The sequence below is a fragment of the Bos mutus genome, chromosome X (genome assembly GCF_027580195.1).
Source record: "Bos mutus isolate GX-2022 chromosome X, NWIPB_WYAK_1.1, whole genome shotgun sequence".
Taxonomy (NCBI): domain Eukaryota; kingdom Metazoa; phylum Chordata; class Mammalia; order Artiodactyla; family Bovidae; genus Bos; species Bos mutus.
This window is the reverse complement of record NC_091646.1, coordinates 81,063,594-81,084,763: the sequence shown is the minus strand read 5'-3', so window position 1 is coordinate 81,084,763 and position 21,170 is coordinate 81,063,594. Positions and strand designations below refer to the sequence as shown.

The window sequence follows — 21,170 nt, the reverse complement described above, 5'->3', positions numbered from 1 at the left end:
GTGTTTACACCTAATTCATTCTAGTAGTCCATCTTATACATACGTTACATTTTTCTTATTCATTCTCCTGGATGATGTGTCTGTAGGTGTCTCCAATTCTCTGCTACCACAAGACTGCAATGGGCAGTTTTCTAAATGTCTTTTTAGTGACACCTGATTTAGAGGAGAGGAAACAAGTTCAGAAAAAGGCAGTGATTTTGTCAGGGTTTCAAAGTGAGAAGCAGACCTGTGACACGAATCCCAGACGGAAGTCAGAACCCCACCACTGTGCCTCATGAGAGACCATCCACTTGCCCCTCCTCCCGCCCAAAATCTAAAATACAATCAAAAGCAGCATACACTGAGGAAATTGAGAGGAAAGGGTGGAAAGAAGTATGGAGTTGATGAAGAAATAGAAAGTCCTAGAAAGAATCACAATAATTTTCATGACGCAGAGGAAGTTAGTTTTTTGGTGTGATTATTATTGCTAGAGCCATTTTGCAGAAATGGGAAACGCCACGTCAAAACCTGGCCCCAAAAGACCTTCGATTTCTAAACCCCAAGCTCCTTCAGGGCCACCCGAGCCCCGAGTTTGCCGCCTCCGATTTCGCCGCTGCAGTGGCGAAAGCAGGGCTGAGGGGAAGGGGCAGATTTAAGAAGTGCGTAGTTGCTGACGGGGAGGGGGGAGGAGGGAGAGAATGACAGCGAGGCTCTCCAGTCTATCTGAGCACATCCTGCTCACTGCTTGCGCTTGTTTTTTGTTTTGCGTTTGGGTCTTCAGAACCACTGGTACTTTTCCCATTGGATAAAACATTGGAGGCTGAGGGAGAGGGGCTTCTTCCCCTCAGATCTCCCCGCGGCCAATCGCCCTGCACAGTCCGGACGGTCGCTGAGGGAGTCAGCCGGGTGATTGGCGGGCCTGAGGGAAGCCAATGGGAAAGTGATGAGGTGCGGTGTTGGCAAGCAGATTGCGCGCGAGCAGGCGGGGGGCTAGGGGGCGCAAGGGCTGCCGCGACGGCCGGCAGCCAATGGCGAGGCGGGACGGCCCCTGGCGTCATGAGGGGGCGGGGCCTGACGATTGGCGCGGAGGGAGTACGGCAGGAGCTGTGGGAGGGAGCGCCACAGCGAGGCTGAGAGCGGAGCTGGTCGCGTGAAGCTCGGCATTTTCGCTTCAGGTGTGACGAGCAGCGGCGGCCCGGCCGAGCGCGAAGGGCCGAGCTGTGCGAACGCGGTCACCATGGACCGCGCAGATGAAGGGCCTCCGGCCAAGGCCCGCCGCCTTAGTGGCTCTGAGCCCCCTCAGAGCGAGCTGCTGCTGCCGCCGCCGCCGCCACCTCCTCCTCCTCCTCCTCCTCTCCTGCGCCTGCCCCTGCCTCCACCTCAGCAGCGCCCGAGGCTCCAGGAGGAAACCGAGGCGGCACAGGTGCTGGCTGACATGAGGGGGGTGGGACTGGGCCCCGCTCTGCCCCCGCCTCCGCCTTATGTCATTCTCGAGGAGGGGGGTATCCGCGCGTACTTCACCCTGGGGGCTGGGGGTCCCGGCTGGGAGCCCGCAGTCGAGTCAGGGTACGGGGAGTCGCCCCCTCTCGCGGAGAGCCTAGAAACGCTCTCTCCCTCAGAGGTTTCTGGGGAAAGCCTGGAGATTGACTTCCAGGTGACGGAGCCCAGCAGCTTTGCAGGAGAGAAGGCCCTAGAAACCTGTAGCGCAGGGGGGCGGGGGTACCAGAGGTTAGCCGGTCCAAGAGGGAGAGAAGAGACCGTCATCATCGTGGAAGATGACGACGAGGATGAAAAGGAAAGCGTGAGGAAGAGGAGGAGGAGGAGGAAGAGGAAGCCCAGGAAGGTGAAGAGGGAAAGCCCAGAGAAGAATGCTGAGAAGATAGAGTGCATCCTGCAGGCTCTGGAAAACATTCAGCTAGACCTGGAGGCGGTGAATATCAAGGCTGGCAAGGCCTTCCTCCGTCTCAAGCGCAAGTTCATCCAGATGCGGAGACCCTTCCTGGAGCGCAGAGATCTTATCATCCAGAATATCCCAGGCTTCTGGGTCAAAGCAGTATCCTTGTCATCTATACTCATGGGCCAGGAGCCCATGACCAGAATTGGGTGGGGGGCGGTGGGAGGAGCGACAGACTGGGTGAAAGGGTGTGGGGGCGGGCCCCTGTTGGAAGAATGAGGAAGTCTGCTGGAGAAGGGATGGAAGGAGTGTGGCAAAACATCAGAGAAGCTGAACTGGGGATGGTGAAGGGGGAGGGGGGCCATTAAAACTGGACCACATATGGGAAAGGGAAAGAGAAGGAGCATAGCATTAAAAGAAAATGGATCACAGACAGTGAAAGGGGGAGGACAGAGACACACAGCAGAAAAATTGGATCAGAGATGGTAAAAGGAGGAGTGGGGAGAGGGGGACATGGAAGATAAACTGACTCAGAGACAGTGAAGAGGGAGGGGAAGGGCATACAGCAGAGAATTGGCCCAGAAAGGGTACCCAAGTCACACATGGCTGTGCATGCCTAGGTTTCTACTTAGATTCTAGTGAGACCCCAATCCTGGCTGGAGAGGAGGGGGCCAGAGCCCTGAAGAATAAGGAAAAGGGGTATCTAGGAATAGAGATTAAGAAGTTAAATGAAGGAAATAATAATAATTCACTGTTGGTGATAAGCTGATCTCTGGGGAACCATGTAACATATTAGAAACACATGGGTTTAACATCCTAATAGAATTACATGGACACAGACACTTGACACTGTCATACATACATATCACATGATCACAGGCCCCCAGTACCCAGGCACAGTATTATGTGGCCACAGGTCCTCAGTACCCAGACCACACCATCACCTGGACATGAGCTCTCAGACAGACACACAACATTATGTGGACACATAACCATAACACCCAAATATATAACATCATGTGACAACAGGCCATCAGCAACCAGATATAGTATCATTTGGATGTGGGCCTTTAACCCCCAGACACACAATGTCTTTTGTGAACACTCAGAGACACAACATCACTTGGGTATAGACTCCCAGCACCCAAACACACAGCAGATATGAACCATGGCAGGGCCACCTAATATAGAGGTTTGATATTTTTAAACACAGGCTCTCACCACATGGTATCATGGGAATAAAAGTATGGGTCTTGTTGCATGACCTACTTGCTCCACATACATCACATGAGCACAAAAGGAATTCTGCTCCAGCCTCTCTTTTGTTCTGCCCTGCATAGCCCTGCCTGGCCTTCCTTCCCTCCTTCTCATTGAACAGTCACTCCTTGACCTAAACTGCTCCCTCCATCAGTTCCTCAACCACCCCAAAATTTCAATCTTGATCAACCAACGCGATGAAGACATTTTCCGCTACTTGACCAACCTGCAGGTCAGGCCAAAGAGATCTTTTTCTACTAGGACTGGGCAAGGAATCTGGTCCTTGGAGGTGAGGGGGGATTGGGTGGGAGGGGCCACAGTGTGGTGGGAATTCCACCATTACCCCCACCCTGAGCAGGTACAGGATCTCAGACATATCTCCATGGGCTACAAAATGAAGCTATACTTCCAGACAAACCCCTACTTCACAAATATGGTGATTGTCAAGGAGTTCCAGCGCAACCGCTCAGGTAAGAGGTAGCCCCAGAGCAAATTCATCCCTCCATCTAACCTTGTCCAGTGCCCTCTCTATAGCCTCCTTTTTCCCCAGGCCGACTGGTGTCTCACTCCACCCCAATTCGCTGGCACCGGGGCCAGGAACCTCGGGCCCACAGGCACGGGAACCAGGACGCCAACCACAGCTTCTTCAGCTGGTTCTCAAACCATAGCCTCCCAGAGGCTGACAGGATTGCTGAGGTGGGGCCCCTCCTGGCATTACCAGGGAAAACCTTGCTAGGCTTACCCTTAGGTGCCTGGGGGATTGGGAGTAGCCTCTGGGACTTGTGCTCATAGCTCTCTTCCCCTGTCTCTTTCAACAGATTATCAAGAATGACCTGTGGGTTAACCCTGTGCGTTACTACATGATGGGAGAAGGGGGCTACAGAACAAGCAGAAAGAAGCAAGAAAAAGAAGAAAGGTGATGGCAGAGGGTTGATGGCTGAGAGGTGGTTTGTTAAGGGTGGGGCAAAGACTAAGCTAGTGTCACACAGTATTCATAGAGCCAACAGGGACCTTTGAGATGATCCAATCCAATATGTTTTACAAGTGGGTAAAACATATTGCCTAGAAATGGGGTGTGATTGGCTGAGGTTATGCTCTCAGGGGCAGAAATGGGACTCTCCCCACCTAGCCTCATCCCTGGGAACCCTTGTAGCCTATTGCCTCCCCTGTTACCACCTTTCAGTGTTTGTCTGCTCTGGGTACATCACCTCCCACCAACCCTATACTCAACCCCAGACTTCCCCACAGTAAAAACAAGGATGAATATGAAGTGGTGATCATGGATGACTCTGATGACTATCACATCATGGAAGACATTATTGGAGAGACCTCAGACAGTGATGGTATCACCGACAATGAGACCATTCATGACGTCAAGATCTCTGACTTCATGGAGACTACTGACTGCTTCGAGACCACTGACAACGAGATAACTGACATCAGTGAGAGCCTCTGTGACAGCGAGTGCCCTGGCCACAATGAGACCACCGACAACAACGAAAGCCCCAATGACAACGAAACCACTGATAACAATGAGAGTGCTGATGACAAGGAGAGTACCAATGACAATAGTGAGAACCCTGAAGATGACAACACTGATGAGAACGAAGAGAACCCTGATGACAACGATGAGAATGCTGATGAGAACCCCAATGGTGATGAGAACCCCAAAGATGGCAACCAAAGGAGCAATGGCAACAACCAGGACAGCAGTGACAGTGACAATGAAGGAGACAATGATGGCAGTGATATTGAAGATAATGATGGCAATGAAGGTGACAACGAAGGTAGTGATGATGATGGCAACGAAGGTGACAATGAAGGCAGTGATGATGACGACCGAGACATTGAAGACTACGAGAATTACCTTGAAGACCCTGACAAGGATCACCATAACAATACCAACCAGGATGACTATGAGGACGAAGTAGAGAACATCTCTGAAGAAGAATCGTCAGTGGAGGAAGAGGAGGAGGGCAGTGAGGAAGGTGAGCGGGACCCTTACCTTTTATGTTTTGTTTTTTTCTTTGAACCCTCATCTTTTGTCTTACCTCCTTTCTCTTCTGTCAGAGAAAATCCAGCCAGGGTCAGAGTATCAAGGCATGAGCACAATCTGCTCTTGTGGAGAAAAGAAAAAAACATTCTCAGTAAGTTTTTAAATTAAGCAAGGCCAGGAAACATTTAATTTACAAACATAACAAAACCAAAGAAACAAATTTCAGTTCTTGGTGATAGGCAGATAGGTTGTAACAGAGCACAAGACAAATGAAGCAGAGAGAAAAGATAGGAGGTAGTGGGTGGTAAATTAAGACAGGTTCACACACAGAGGGAAACAAGTGGCAAACACATTGTAATTCAGCACACTCTGTACCCAGCCCTGGCCTTCTGGGAACTCCCAGGCTTGCTTGGGGAGCTGGGGGTGAAGTGAACAGTGTGCTCAGTGATCCCAGAGGAGGGAGGAGCTAATCGTATCTCCAAGAATTAGGAAGGGGAGAACTAGAGAAAGAAAGTAACATTTGAATTGGAGGCTGCCTTCACATTAAGGAGCATTATGGGGCATTCTTGGTGGAAGGGATCACATGAAAAAGAACCTAGAAGGCTGAAAATGCATAGTCTGTTTGTCAGGGTTTACCAAGTTGTCTTCTAAAGACCCTTCACCAAAAGGTTCTCACAAAAGGTTCAGTGGTCAAATATATTGGGGAAATACTGCATACAATAATGTCCTTATGTAGAGTCACATGTACATTGGCACCTGAAAGGCTCTGATAAATCCTACTCTAAGAAACCTATTTAAACATTGTGGAAGTCAGCATTTCCCAAACATTGATCACAGAAGCCATTGTTCACTGTCCACCAAAAAAAGCATTTTGGGAAATGCTGAGGAAGGGTTGCACATGGAGGGTTGAGGGAGAAAGCAGTATTTAAGGTAACTGCCATGTTTGGTTCTGGCCTGGATGACTGGCCAAAGGAAGCACCATTTCATGAGATGGGGAATGGCATGGCAGTATGATTGGTGGGATGCAGAGAAGAACATGGAGTTGGAAGGGCTTGTTGGACACAGGTACAGGTGTCTGAGAGGCAGGTGGTTAGTGGTATGTCTGGGAAGTCAGAAATTGTAAAGAAAGGAGGTAGGTAACAAGCCAGGGCAGAATCCTGTATCTGGATTCTGGGGCCAGTTAATGTTAATTGGGTCCAATTAACATTAATGAAGTGTTTACTATGTGCCAGACACTGTACTAAGGGTTTTCTTGCTTTAAGTAATTTAATTCTCACAGCAACTCTTAAGAAGTAGGTACTATTATCCTCCTTTTATAGATGGGGAAACTGAGACTCTGAGAGGGTAGAGTTAGGAGAACTAGGTCATGGAACATTCTGAGAAGGAAGGAATTGTCAGCAGTGTCCAGTGGTCCTGAAAGGACAAGTAAAATGAGGGCCGGGATGTGTTCGTTGTATTAGCAGCTGAATAGATCATCTGTGACCTTGGGAAGAGTAGTTTCAGTGGCTAGGTAGGGGTAGAACCAGACCACAATAGGAAGGGGAAGGGATGAGCAGGGGTTAAGGTAATAAAATCAAACCTTGGCTAAGAAGTAGATGGCAGAAGGCAGACAAGGGGTGTGTTTGAGCTTGGCTGTAGGCAGGCAAATAGAGGAGAGGCAGCCCCGTGGGGGAGGTAGAAGGAGCAGGAGGACCAGCCACTCCTGGGAGTTTTGGCCATGGTATCCCTGGCAAACTTCCATTGAGGGCACCAAGAAAGGAGGAGTTGAATGAGTGAGTAGATTTAATCTAGACATATTTTTAGGTAGGGAAACTGAGGGAATTGCCGGCCTCATCCCCTCCTACTCAGTGGCATCTCCTTTCAGAAAAGGGGAGGCAGAGTTATCTGCACAACCCTAGTGTGGGAGCAGGGGTGGGGAATTGGGCCAAAGAAGACAGGCCTATTTGAATCACACCAGGGAAAAAGAGGGAGCAGCCTCTGGATGAATAGAAGGTTTATTCAGCTGAAGTCAGAGCTCAGGAAGAGACACACACATTGCATACACTGGGAGAAAAAGCTACTTTCAGAGATGTGTCAATTAGGACAGGGGCAGCCCACCCTGCCTTCCTGCTTTCCTCCCACTGCCCCTTACTCTCACACACATACTTGGCTGCTTGTTCCAAGCAGAGGTGCTTGATGAGTGATCCCAGGCTCCCCAAAACCTGACTGTGGGCTCTGTTCCCTGTGAAGAGTGATACCTACCCGTCCATCTAACCACCCTCTTCCATTTTCCCTTCCTTGATTCTCTGTCCTGTGCAGGCAGTGAGCAAGGTGAGAACAGCAATGAGGAAGGAATCGAAGACGACTCAGGAGAAGACTCAGAAGACTCCGACATGGAGAAGGTGCTTCAGGTCCAAAACCCTTGGGCCATCCCTGGAAAGAGGGGCCAAATGGGATAAACGTCTTACCCCTTCAGGGGCTGCTTCTCTATATCCTTCTCCCCCTGCCCCATTTGCCCTCCCTATCAGCTAGGGCCGAGCGGCCCCGCATTGCACTTCTGGGGGGTGATTGACTTCGTACACGGGTTTAAAGTTTATTTTTATGGTTTAGTAATTGAGAAATTATTATTTTGGGGGGAGGGAATGGGGGCTTCCCCCTTCCTTTTAGCCCTCCTCCCCCGCAGGCTTCTGTGTGCTGCTAAATGTATTATTGTGATGCTTTGGTCAGGGCCCCTCTATCCCCCTCCTCGTGCTGTGTGGAGTGGACACCCTTAATCCCGAAGCGGGGAGGGCTGCTGTGGCCTTGGGGGGCTCTGCTGCCACCCTGTTCTCCCAAGTCTCTCTCTTTTCCTCCACCCCTCGCCTTTCCCAGCTGCGCCCGCTAGCCCGCCTCGGTGTCTATGCAAGGCCGCTTCGCCATTGCGGTATTCCTGTCCCCCTCCCCCAGAAGTCCCGCCTCGTTCCCTCTGGACCCTGGTAATCCTAATAAAAGTGTGAGCAAATTCAAAGTGCTGTTTCGAGTCTTTTGTCCCACTCGGTGCGCGGTCCCCAGCAGCCAGTCTCCGTTCCCACAGGCCCGCAAGTAGGCGCCTCGTCTATGCAGGGGCCAGGAAGATGGTAGTTACTGGGGGTGGGGGTGCCTGGCTAGGGGCGAGCTCCTCCCAACCGCAGAGATGTTGCGTCAGGTCAATGCGGACCATCCTGACCAATGGCAGGGCGAGGCTGAGGGAGCCCCTCCCTCTCCCGGAGGCCGCAGTAGACCCAGGCAGGTAGCTAACAGCGTCCCACGCCTTCCCCTCCGCGCATGCGCACAGAAACGCCCTGCGCTCTGGAACATTTTATTCAGTGATCTTTTTATTTATCGTGCGTCAAACCTTTCCTCGGGCCTAGTATGAGCTGGGAGAGGGGGATCTAGAGGAATCCATTTTTTTCATTCGCATGTAGTGAAATAAAAATGATATCAGTTAGGATTTAATCCAGTAATGCATAAGTGCTCTCTCAGGAAGAAGGTGCATGATCTCTGGGGCTGTACCTGGGAGAGAAGGCAAGAAAAGAGAGCCCTGGCTGGGGAGTTTGCATAGAGAGAAAAGCAGGGCTTTCTGGTGGCTCAGTCGGTAAAAAATCTGCCTGCTATGCGGGAGACCAGGTTGGATCCCTGGGTGGGGAAGATCCCCTGGAGAAGGGAATGGCTACCCACTCCAATATTCTTACTTGGAGAATTCCATGGACAGAGGAGCCTGGCGGGCTACAGTCCATGGAGTCGGAAAAGGTCGGACACGACTGAGCGACTAACACTTTAACTACTTTTCAAAGGAAGAGAAAAGGAAAATTACTATGTAGCTATGTTCTTGCCTGGAGAATCCCAGAGACGGGGGAGCCTTGTGGGCTGCCGTCTCTGGGGTCGCGCAGAGTCGGACATAACTGATGCGACTTAACAGCAGCAGCAGTGGGGGCAGGGCGGGAACGGTCAGGAGTCGGACGTCTGAAAGACAGGCTTTATCTGGGAGATATCTAAGGAAAGGCCCAATGGCTTTACGTTTTGGATACAGAAAATTTATTCCCACGAACACCACAGAAACCTCCCAGATTCTTTATGAATCATAATAACTTACGCAGAGATCCCAGACATCTGGGTATGTCTTCTGCCATATACCTCCCGAACTTAAGGCACCCCACTCCAGTACTTTGTCTGGAAAATCCCATGGATGGGAGGAGCCTAGTAGGCTGCAGTCCATGGGGTCGCTAAGAGTCGGACACGACTGAGAGACTTCACTTTAACTTTTCACTTTCATGCGTTGGAGAAGGAAATGGAAATCCACTCCAGTATTCTTGCCTGGAGAATCCCAGGGACGGGGGAGCCTGGTGGCTGCCGTCTATGGGGTCACACAGAGTTGGACACTACTGAAGTGACTTAGCAGCAACAGCAGCTCTTATTTTGGGGAAGGCTTCAGAAGGTTTGATTTGTGTTTTACATCATGCCCTCTGCTGGCTAGCAGGAGCATTGATTTGAGGGAGGGAGAGCAGTGAGGAAGTTGATGCTATACCTAAGGTGAGAATGGCGTGATGGGGAAGGATACGGGAGATTTTTAAAATATTATCTTTTGGAAGTTTTAGATTTACAAAATCATTGCAAAGATAATACAGAGAGTGTCCCTATACCCTACCAGTATACCTTACCAGTTCCCCCTATTGTTAACATCTTACATTTGTACGATATGTCTGTCACAATTAATGAACAAATATCAAAACATTATTAACAAAAGTCCATATTTCCTTAGTTTTCACTAAATTTTCTTTTTCTGTTCCAGGATGCCATCTAGGACACATTACATTTAGTCATCATGTCTCCATAGGCTCCTCTTGGCTGTGACAGTTTCTCAGATTTTTCTCATTTTTGATGACTTGGAGTCATCAACATTTGAGGAATACTAGTCAGGTATTTTGCAGGATGTCCCTCAATTGGGATTTGTCTAGTATTTTCCTCATGATTAGACAGGAGTTATGGGTTTGGGAAAGGAGGATCATAGAAATAAAGTACCAGTCTCTTTGTATCATATCAAAGGTACATGCTATCAATATGTGTTATCACTGTTGATGTTAACTTGACCACCTGGCTGAGGTAGTGTATGTCAGGTTTTTCCACTGTAAAGTCATTCCATTCCCCCACCTTCCATACTGTATTCTCTGGAAGGAAGCCACTAAGCATAGCCCGTGCTTAGGGAGTGGGGAGTTATCCTCCAACTTCTTGATGGGGAAGTATCTACATAAATTAATTGGAATTCTCCTGCACAAAAAATGTGTGTATTCTATGAGTGCTTTTAAGATGCTAGAATCAACAGGCTCTAAGTATAGAAAAAGAGGGATTGAGAGAAGTCAGAGATGACTGCCAGGTTGCTGTGGGACCTCCTGTGAAATGGTTAGAATACTAGATCTTGGATATACTCCAGATTGTGATAAATGTTTTGGGGAAAGCATGGAAGCTTGGATGCCTCTGGTTCTAACCTGGGACCACACTATCAGAAGTGGGTAGAGGAGACTCTGGCCCAGAAAGGGGAACATCTTGCCCCAGGGCCAAAGCTGAGAATACAGGATGCTGAGTCAAGGCATCTTGGGCAAAGGAAAGAAACACCTATGTGCAGTATCTGGAGTCAGTCCTAATGAGCATGTGATGAAGTGGAGGGGAGGGGAAAGCAGCAGGGGCAAAGGACCTGGAGAAAGATAGCCTGGGTATCCTTGCCTGAGTCTACTCTGGCACACAATGTGACTCCCTCACCCTCTCTAGAGGGTCTCAGTTTTCCCATCTACAGACAGACTAATTGTGCTGGGGGATCAGCCCAGGAGAAGCAACCAGCCTAAGATCCCAAATGGAGTCTAGTCTTAAAGCAAACCTCTGAAGTTTGCCAAATTAAATTCCTAGCCTCTCATCCTGGCTCCTCTTTACTCACCCTGTCAGAAACGGCCTCTGACTTCAGAGACACTGTTAGGACCCAATTATTGGTCCTAATTATGTTAATTAGTATATTAATTCTAATAGTATATTAATATACTGTAGTATATTAGTATTACTATAATATATTAATTCTATTAATATACTATTAATTATTAATATATTAGTATATTAATTCTAATATACTTGGCCAGGATGCTCATGTCCTGGACTGAGGCATGGGAGAAGAAAATGTTCTTTGTCTAGGGTGACATCTTTTCCCTATGCCCTCACTCCTCAGTGTGTGGTGTGGCTTCAGTTCTGCCCAGTCTGGTCCTCCAAAAGGGAGGACTGTTCTAGAAGCCCTTAAGGTCACATCCAACTCCAGAATATAGTCTTTGCTGAAGACCAATGAAGACAGGTCCATCTGCTGGGACCCCAAACAGAAACCAGGAGGAGAGTGAGGAACTGTAGATCCAATGTGCCCCAGTGCTTGTTCCCATGCTGAAGCTACTTGTCTTTATATCCATCACAACTCACCCTACTCCCCTGAAGCCTGGAGCAACTTCCTGAGGGTGAGGTTCCCAGGACTTCCTAGGACCAGACCTTTAAAGTGCCACCCACTTCTGTGACTAAAAGTAGATTGGCAGGGACAAAACTAAATTCAGGAAACTAGATCCCTCCTTCTTTGGTGACCAAAAAGGCCATCAGTGGCTCCTGTGGTTGGGAATGTGGAGGATGGTTAGGGAAGCATCCTATTTTTCATTCCATAAACATTTATTGAGCACATGCTGTGTGCCTGATAGAAACTCAGTGATAAGAATACAGCAAGGGAACATGAATAGACCAAGTTTTTGTCCCCCTGGAGCACAAAGTTGAAACAAGTGTTCATAACCATTTTTGGGTGCTATGGATCTGCTTGGTGATCTGGTGAAGCCTATGCATCTTTTCTCAGAAAACAATATCTTTTGAATGCATAAAATAAAATAATTAGAGCCATAAAATATTGAGTATATTTAAATATTGTTATTAAAATATGGAAAAACAAATATGTGTTTTTGCTCATTAACCCATTCAATCACAAGATCTAATGGACAGTCTAATGACAAATATGCTTTTGAGATAGAGATGAGATTATATACTTCAAGAAATGTGCAACATGTATAATATGACATGAAAATCTCTGTGATTTCTATTAGTGATGGAGTCACAGGTACTATTACTACTATGGTGAGTTACATTCTTTGCTGAAAAGATGCTAAATTTCAATTACAGGAGAGTGGAAAAAAAAATTTTTCCCCCATCCAAATTTAGGAACCACTCTAAACCCTGTCCCAGCTGGACTGGAGTGAGGTTTGTGAACCCAAATTAAGAAACCCTAATAATAGGAAGGGCCTTCCTGTATCTCCTTCCTTCTTAAACCCTTTTCGTCTGGAGGACAGAAGCCGGGGGTTTTACTCTGGGTCGTACTGCTGTGTGACCTTAAGTCAATCAGTTTGCCTCTGTGAGCCAAAGTTCCCTAAATCTGAAACAACGGCAAAGGCAAGAATTGGGACGGGAGACCTTAATTATTTATGCTCCAGGCAACTAATTTATGTTCTCTCATTGAATCGCCTATTGAATGGATGGCATTTTCAGGTAAGATTTTAAAAATTATCTTCCCATTTCACAGATGGTTAAGCTGAGGCTCTGAATGAGGTTGTCTCTTGACCAATGTCTTAATCAGCAAGTAGCGGGGGCTGGTGGATGACTGGCCAGACGCCTATAATCACCTTATCCTCCAGGGATAAAACTGGGAACTACTTTCACTTTGAGCGAGAAAAACCTGGCTCAGAAATGCCTGCAGGTTAGCGGAGCGGTGGTTTACGGAGAATAAAACGTCAAGAAGCTGCGTATCTCAGATTTCCAGTGACTCGCGCCAGGCCTCACTTTGGGCTTCGCGCCTGCGTGCTCCCAACCAACCGCCCAAAGATGTGTCGAACCGACTGGCAAAGAGCGATGACGATCGTACTCCTGGCCAATCCTATTAAAGAATGGGCTTGTCTCATAAACCAATCAAAGACCCCCAGAGGGGCGGGTTTTCTTGGGCTTGGATCCTAGCTGGGGGTGGGGGGCGGTAAAAATAAAGTGTTTCCACCTCCAGCCAATCCCAGGGAAGACAGGACGGCACTCCTCCAATAGGATCCTGGAGCCGTCGGTAGCAGTGGCGGCCTGAGACCACCCCTAGCGCTCTGGCAGGCGGGAGGGACGCATCCGGTGCATTCGCGAGATCCAGTTGCCGGCACCTGGAATCTGCTTGCGCGAGGCAGTGGCGGCACCGACGGCCCGAGGTTCCCGGTGAGACTCTGTAAAGACTGGGGGTAGGGGACGCGGGGGGAAAGATGCCCAGCCGGAGCGCGTGAGAGGTTGGACCTGGGCGAGCTTTTATCCCGGCGGCCTCTCAACCCTAGGTCACCAGGTTGCGGAGGATCGTGCGGGTAGCAAAAGGAAGGCGAGTGCTCCTGCGGCCCCAGACAGCAACCAGGTGAGTACCCTGCGGAGCCCACCCCCATGCCCGCCCTCCGCGCTCCCCTCATTTCTGTCTCTTGGTAAACGGTGTACTTTGCAGGTCTGCAGCTCACGTGATTGTCTGCTTGCTTGTCTGAAAGTCTCCGTCTCTCTCTGCCCACTCCACTCCCCCTTCCTCTGTGTCTATCCCCACCTTTCTGTCTGCCTTTACCTTTCTGTCTGGCTCCCTCTCTGAGACATAGGAGACCACTCAGACCTACAAGGCTGAATCCTGATCCAGCCAGTAAAAACTAGCTGTAAAACCTCGAGCCCCATCCAGCTGGGCCTCAGTTTTCTCATCTGTCAAATGGGAGTCTAATATTCTCCTGAGACAATACATGTGCCTCACTTTGCCCTGCTACTGGCCCCTAGAAAAGTGTCAATAAATAATAACTGTTATGATTGAAAAGAATATAGTCTCTCTTGGCCTTTGCCTTTATTTTTTCCTGTCTCTGACCCTCCCCCCACCCCAATTGGTTCTTCTTTGTGAATGTTTCTTTCTCTGTTATTGCTTTTCCTCTTTCTGCCTCTTTCCCATCCCGAAGCAGGTTAGAGGTACATTGTTTATAGCAATGAGCTTGGCCTAAGAGTGCCTATCAGCTTAGTCTGGGGCACTTGTCTGTTCTGTGGGTAAAAAAAACGGAGCCTGGCCTTAGGCTGCTTCTGGCCTCATTGAGGAGACAACCCTCTTTGTTCCCCAGCTACTGTGTTAAACACGTGAGACCTACCCCCGTAGGGTGGGGAGCAGCTTAGATGAAAAAGTGAATCAGGTTCCTATCCTGTATCATGTTGGTTACTACAAGAAAACCAGAGACCAGGGGTCTTCTCATTACAGCCCCAGAGTTGACCAGGTGTCTGGAACTCACCTTCCGTCATCAGCAAAATCCCCTTCACTCTCACCCTAGTGTCTGAATAGTCCTGTTGGTTTTTTTGCCTTGCCTTAGTGGTTCGCATACCTTTTGGACATAGCACTCCATTTTTATAATGTACATTTTGAAATATCTCCTTCACTGTTCTGAACTGAAGTGCATAGATAATAGAATCTGTCTACACACATAATTCCCCTCAAAACCAATATAGTGTCCTAATTGGATATAAGGGAGAAGTAAAGGAAAAATAATGTATAATAAAGCAATATATATTTCGTTATCTTTTTTTCTTTTAAAATATATATTTCAATATGTAAAGGCTGGGATATAATTCCACCAGAAGACATAATGGAGTGGTCTTGAACATAATGGAGTGGTCTTGAACATATAATCCTTGTACCTGGGAGTGTGACAGCTACACTGTGACTCAGAAACCATGGATAGGGTGATGTGATTTTCCTAGATGATGAGTAGTTCTTCATAAGGTTCTAAACAAAACAAAGTGCAATCTTCCCTCAATTTATATGGTTGTTGAATTACTGGAAAAGTCATTATATATTAAAATCCATGATCTGGCTCCCACAAGCTCTCTGATCTTATCTCCTATGACTCTCCCCACTTACTCCCTCTCTTTCACCCATCCTGACCTCCTCTGGGCTACTTGAACATATTAGGCACACATCCACCTCAGGAGGTTGAACTGGGCCATCCCTTGTACTTAGAATGCGCCCCCCTCCAATATCCACAAAGCTCATGCCCTCACCTCCTTCAGGCCTCTACTCAGATGTCACTTTCTCAATGAGGCCTACCCTGACCTTCATATTTAAAATTTTAGCACTCCCCTAGCATGTACCCTGCTCTGTTTTTTCCATAGTGCTTCTCACCCTCTTACATAACATAATTTACATCTTTATTATGTTTGTTGTTTATTGTCTGACTCTCCCACTCAATTGTAAACTCCAGAAGGGCAGACATGGTTGGTTTGTTTTGTGTCCTGATGTATCCCTATTACCTGAAACAATGCTTGGACATAGTAGTCTCTCAATAAATGTTTATTGAATGAATGAATGAACGAACAGGTTTTTCACCTATGTGATTGTCTGATGGAACATTCTAAAGTTGTATGGGATGCGTTATGATTGTTAGCCATGTGGAGCTGTTTTGTGCATTGCAGAATGCTGAGCATCCTGGTCAGTGCCCACTGAATGTCACAAGTAATCTCCAATTATTGTGACAGTCAAAAATGCTCCCAAAACACCCCTTGCCTGTCTGTTCAGTCCCTCACTGAGAACAACTACTTGAACAGAAATTTGGCTTTTCCCTGAGCACTCTGTTCCCCCAGCAGCACCCTCATACCCCTCTTGCCAGGAGATTAGGACATGAGAGTAGGTGTCCTCACTCTATATGTCCTTTCCAGACATTTTTTCTCCCTCCTCCTTAAGCATTCTATTTTTTTTAGAATTAAAACCTTCTTATTTTTAAATAATTTCAGACTTTTTAAAAGTTATAAAAACAATACAAAGAATCCCCATATATCCTTCACTTAGATTCCCCAAATGTTAAGAAATTATATAACTACATTTCAATTATCAAAATTAGGAAATGAACAATGGTACAATACTCTTAATGAAAGTATAGAACCTATTTGAATTTCATCATTTTTTCCACTACTATAATTTTTCTATTCTAGGGTCAGATTCAGGATTCCACATTGTGTTTAGCTGTCATATCACCTTAGGCACTTTTTTTTAGATAAGCAACAAAAATTTATTGTATAACATGGGATTATACCCAATATCTTCTCATAACCTATAGCGGAATATAATTTGCAAAAAAAAAAAAATACATAAAACAAAAACAGAAAATCGAATCCCTATGCTATACACCTTAAACTAACACAATATTGTAAATCAACTATACATTTTTTTAAAATTTCAGTTTACAAACCTGTAGAGAAGGAAAGCCCAACATATATATTGCACATTTCTATGAATATAGTTTGTCCATGAGAATACATGAAAATTTTTATTATATAGCATGTGTCAATGCAATTATTTCTTCAATCAAACATGTACTTATTTAGGTTATCTCCAATAATACATCATTATGTACTTTTTTCTTTTTTAAATTATGAAAGTATGATAACACATTTACAGGAGACTTGAAAAATACAGAGCAAATTTACATATAGTTCCACTATATAGTAAGTACAATTACTTTAAGTAGATAAATTAATATTTTTAGTTGGAGTTTCAATATCAAACTCTCAAAAATTAATGGAATGAATAAACAGAAAAGTATAAGGATATAGTAGACCTGAAAAGTACTATGAACCAATTCAACATAATTAAGATTTATACAATTTTCACACAACAGCAGGATACAAATTCTACTCAAGTTCCCATAGACTAAACCAGGAGACACTGGAACATATACAACCTGGGGATTGAACCTGGGTCTCCTGCATTGCAGGCAGATTCTTTACCAACTGAGTGACACTGGAACATATCCAGGGACAGAAAACAAGGTGCAAAAACTTCATGGTCTGAAAGTATTGAAATCATGTAAAGTCTGTTCTCTTATCACTGTGGAATTATGTTAGAAATCAATATCAAAAGATATTCAAAAATAACCCACATATTTTCAACCCACATATTTTCAAGTGCAATGTGACATTTACCAAGAGAGACCTTTGACTTAGCTGTTGGAAACCTCAGTAAAGTTAAAACACTGAAAAAACAGAGGGTGATTGCAGAGAAGAAAGTATTTAAATGAGAAGCTAATATCAAAGATTCTTTAAAAAAACATATATTTGGAAATTAAATGTCTACTTTTAAATTATGAGTGTATCTAATAAGCCATAACAAGAAAAATTAGAAAATATAAAAATAAAAATGAAAAGAGAATTTATCAGAATTTGTTGTATGCAGCTGAAGCTGCTCAATGCAACTAAATACTATATAGAATCTTGACTAAGGTATGAAAACAAATAATGGACACTAACATAAAATTTTGTGAAATTTGAATAAAATCTATAATACTGTATCATATGTTAATTTACTGGATTTTTTTTTTACAACATAGTATTTTTTTATATTCTCAGAATTGGATTAGAAATTTCAGGCCTCATTCAACTTTTTTTTAAAAAAAAATCACTAAGGTAATAAGCTTTCTAGACTTTTAGCAGTAATACTAGATGCCAGAATAAATGGAACAATATCAAAGTTTTGAGTGAATATAAATTAAAAATCTAGCATTCTATTCATACTTAGTCAAACAAGTGGAATCAAAATGTCATGATTTCTTTGGCTATGCAAAAAGTTGTAAGTTTTCTAAAATATATATATTACACATACTACATTGTATTATACATACTATATACAAAAGCTTTTCTACACTTATAAAGGCTTGAGAAAGAACAACAAAAAACGAGACTGAGAAACTGGAAAAACAAACTAAGTGAAATACGAGCACTGGATATGAAATAGAAAAAGTGAAACAAGCTAGATAAAAGTAAAGATCATCATATAGTCCAATAGTTTGTAAACATGTTTGCTTATTAGAAACACATCTGGAGTTAAGCTTTGGAGAAAAAAGCAAAACCTCAGCATTTGTGTTTTTCATACAATTCCAGGATAATTCTGATATGCATTTGGATTTTAAAAATTGATTGCAGGTTTTTCTATTAAATGGTAGTTTTATGATATAGAATTCTATTATTTCTGTTGACCAATCATGATACAATGGTTTTGAATGAATAATAGTTACAGCTTCCCTGGTGGCTCAGACGGTAAAGCGTCTGCCTGCAATGCGGGAGACCTGGGTTCGATTCCTGGGTCGGGAAGATCCCCTGGAGAAGGAAATGGCAATCCACTCCAGCACTTTTGCCTGGAAAATCCCATGGACGGAGGAGCCTGATAGGCTACAGTCCATGGGGTCGCAAACAGTCGGACACAACTAAGTGACTTCACTTTCATGATACAATGGTTTTATGAATGTTTTATAAATGAATGTTTTATAAATGAATAATAGTTATATAATCACAATAGTAAAAGATGTTTATCAGTTTTCACAATCAATGGACAAAAAGTAAAAGATAATTACAATTGCTAGCCATAATGGGAACATGATAAACCTAACAATATAAAATATCACATACAATTTGGGGGATTAAGTAGAAGGATGTGGTAAGTGGAAGTGCATATGTGCACATGTGTTTTCATCCACCCAGCCAGCCTGTGTCTTTTGTTTGGTGCATTTATTCTTTTCTTCTTTTTTTTTTTGTTTGGTGCATTTAATCCATTTACATTTAAGGAAATTGTTGATATGTATGATCCTATTACCATTTTCTTTTTTTTTTTTTTTTTTTTTTTACCATTTTCATAATTGTTTTGAGTTTGTTTTTTGTGGGTCTTTTCCTACTCTTGTGTTTCCTGCCTGGAGAAGTTCCTTTAGCGTGTGTTATAAAGCTGGTTTGGTGGTGCTGGATTCTCTTAACTTTTACTTATCTGGAAAGCATTTAATTTCTCCATTAAATCTGAACAAAGAGTCTTGCGGGTAGAGTGTTCTTGGTTGTAGTTTCTTCCCTTTTATCACTTTAAATATATCATGCCATTCCATTCTGGCTGGTAGAGTTTCTGTTGAGAAATCAGCTGATAACCTTGAGAGTTCCCTTTTATGTTATTTATTCTTTTTCCCTTGTTGCTTTTAAAATTTTATCTTTGTCTTTAATTTTTGTCCGTTTATTGTGTGTCTCGGTGTTTTCCTCCTTGGGTTTATCCTGCTTGGGACTCTGTGCTTCCTGGACTTGGTTGACTATTTCCTTTCCCGTGTTAGGGACATTTTCAGCTATTATCTCTTCAAATATTTTCCCAGATCCTTTCTTTCTTTTCCTTCTGGACCCCTATAATGAGAATGTTGGTGTATTTAATGTTGTCCTGGAGGTCTCTTAGGCTGTCTTCATTTCTTTTCCTTCTTTTTTCTAGATTGTGTTCTGTGGCCATGACTTCCAGTATTTTGTCCTCCAGGTCATTTATCCATTCTTCTGCCTCAGTTATTCTGCTCTTGATTCCTTCTAGTGTATTATTCATCTGTGTTTGTTCTTTAGTTCCTGTAGATCTTTGGTAAACATTTCTTGCATCTTTTCCATCATTATTCTGAATTCTTTATCTGGAAGGTGCCTATCTCCAATTCATTTAGTTTTTCTGGGGTTTTATCTCATCCCTTTGACATAAATTTCTGCTTTTTCATCCTGATTAACTTTCTGTGATGTGGTTGGTTTCGTTCCAGCAGCTGTGGGATTATAGTTCTTGCTTCTTCTGTCTGCCTTCTGGTGGATAAGGCTAAGAGGCTTGTATAAGCTTCCTGATGGGAGGGACTGGCAGTGGGAAAACCTGAATCTTGCTCTGGTGGGCAGGGCCATGCTCAGTAAAACTTTAATCCAGTTGTCTACTGATGGGTGGGGCTACGCTTCCTCCCTGTTAGTTGTTTGGCTTGAGGTAACCCAGCCCTGGAGTCTACAAGCTCCATGGGTCTAGGCCAAGGTGCAGGACTACTGCTGCCAGGGCCCGCATCTCTGTGATGAGCCACTGCTGACCCATGCCTCTGCAGGAGACCCTCCCATACGAGCAGGTAGGTCTGGTTCAGTTTCCTGTGGGGTCACTGCTTTTCTTCTTGTGGGTCCTGGTACACGCAAGATTTTGTTTTTGCCCTCCAAGAGTGGAGTCTCTGTTTCTCCCAGTCCTGTGGAAGTCTTATAATCAAATCCTGCTGGCCTTAAAAGTCAGATTCCCTGGAGATTCCTAGTTCCTATGCTGGCTCCCCAGGCTGGGAAGTCTGACCTGTGGCTCAAAACCTCCACAACAGTGGGAGAACATCTTTGGTATTATTTTTCTCTAGTTTGTGGGAGAAATAGATGTGGGCTTTGATTTTATCATGATTGCAACCCTCCTACTGTCTTGTTGCAGCTTCTCCTTTGTCTTTGGAAATGGGGTAACTTTTTTGGTGTGTTCCAGAATCCTTCTTGGGTTTCCCTGGTGGCTCAGTGGTAAAGAATCTGCCTGCAATGCAGGAGACCCAAGTTCAATCCCTGGGTCAAGAAGATCCCCTGGAGAAGTAAATAGAAACCCACTCTAGTATTCTTGCCTGGGAAATCCTATGGACAGACGAGCCTAGTGGACTATAGTCCATGGGGTCGCAAAAAGTAGGATATGACTTAGTGACTGACTAAACAACAGCAAGCATCCTCCTATCGATGTTTGTTCAACAAAATCACAACTAGTTGTGATTTTGGTGCTCTCAGGAGAAAATGAGCGCACATCCTTCTACTTCTCCATCTTGAATGGTACTCTCTCCTTAGACACTTTTAATCTGGTACAGTTCTTTAGTCTTTCTTGGTCTTTCATGCCTTTGATACTTTTGGAGAGTCCTAGGCAGTGATTTTATAAAATTTGGGTTTGTCTGATATTTCCTTGTGATTATATATAATTTTGGCAAGGATGCCACAGAAGAGATGTGCCTTCAGTGCTTTGTATCAGGAGGCACATGATGTCAGTTTATCAATACTGGTTTTGTTCACATTGACTTTGTTAAAGTTGATGTCTCCAGGTTTCTCCATTGTACTCTTTTTTTCCTTTGTAATTAATGAGTAATTTATGGAGAGTTACATTAAGATTATATGAGTATCAACCACTTTGTTTTAAATCTCAGGTCATCAAACTATACC

General features: G+C 44.9%; 1 protein-coding gene and 2 long non-coding RNA genes across 4 annotated transcripts in view; 2 read left to right on the top strand and 1 right to left on the bottom strand.

Moving 5' to 3' along the window:
* Positions 1–229: 229 nt before the first annotated feature.
* Positions 230–7,500, bottom strand: LOC138986461 (uncharacterized). Its single transcript, XR_011463311.1, has 3 exons — positions 7,368–7,500; positions 5,182–5,243; positions 230–898 (listed from the first exon to the last, which is right to left on the bottom strand). It is a non-coding gene; the product is annotated as an uncharacterized lncRNA (long non-coding RNA).
* Positions 1,077–8,106, top strand: TSPYL2 (TSPY like 2). Its single transcript, XM_005888475.3, has 7 exons — positions 1,077–2,032; positions 3,285–3,362; positions 3,489–3,600; positions 3,681–3,826; positions 3,949–4,046; positions 4,379–5,118; positions 7,425–8,106. The coding sequence occupies exons 1-7, from the start codon at positions 1,217–1,219 to the stop codon at positions 7,562–7,564; spliced, it is 2,130 nt and encodes a 709-aa protein (XP_005888537.1). The 5' UTR covers positions 1,077–1,216; the 3' UTR covers positions 7,565–8,106.
* Positions 8,107–13,165: 5,059 nt separating this feature from the next.
* LOC106701302 (uncharacterized) overlaps positions 13,166–21,170 on the top strand; it is a 48,865-nt gene continuing 40,860 nt past the window's right edge. For both annotated transcript variants that reach the window (XR_011463177.1, XR_011463176.1), the window contains exons 1-2: positions 13,166–13,367; positions 13,481–13,554. This is a non-coding gene — a long non-coding RNA (uncharacterized lncRNA). The remainder of the gene's footprint in view (positions 13,368–13,480; positions 13,555–21,170) is intronic.

Bases quoted from the DNA above. Each gene is read 5' to 3' on its own strand.
- TSPYL2 (XM_005888475.3), top strand. From the start codon at position 1,217: ATGGACCGCGCAGATGAAGGGCCTCCGGCCAAGGCCCGCCGCCTTAGT. The intron at 2,033-3,284 runs GTATCCTTGTCA...TCCCTCCATCAG, and splicing joins CAGGCTTCTGGGTCAAAGCA to TTCCTCAACCACCCCAAAAT. The intron at 3,363-3,488 runs GTCAGGCCAAAG...CACCCTGAGCAG, and splicing joins GCTACTTGACCAACCTGCAG to GTACAGGATCTCAGACATAT.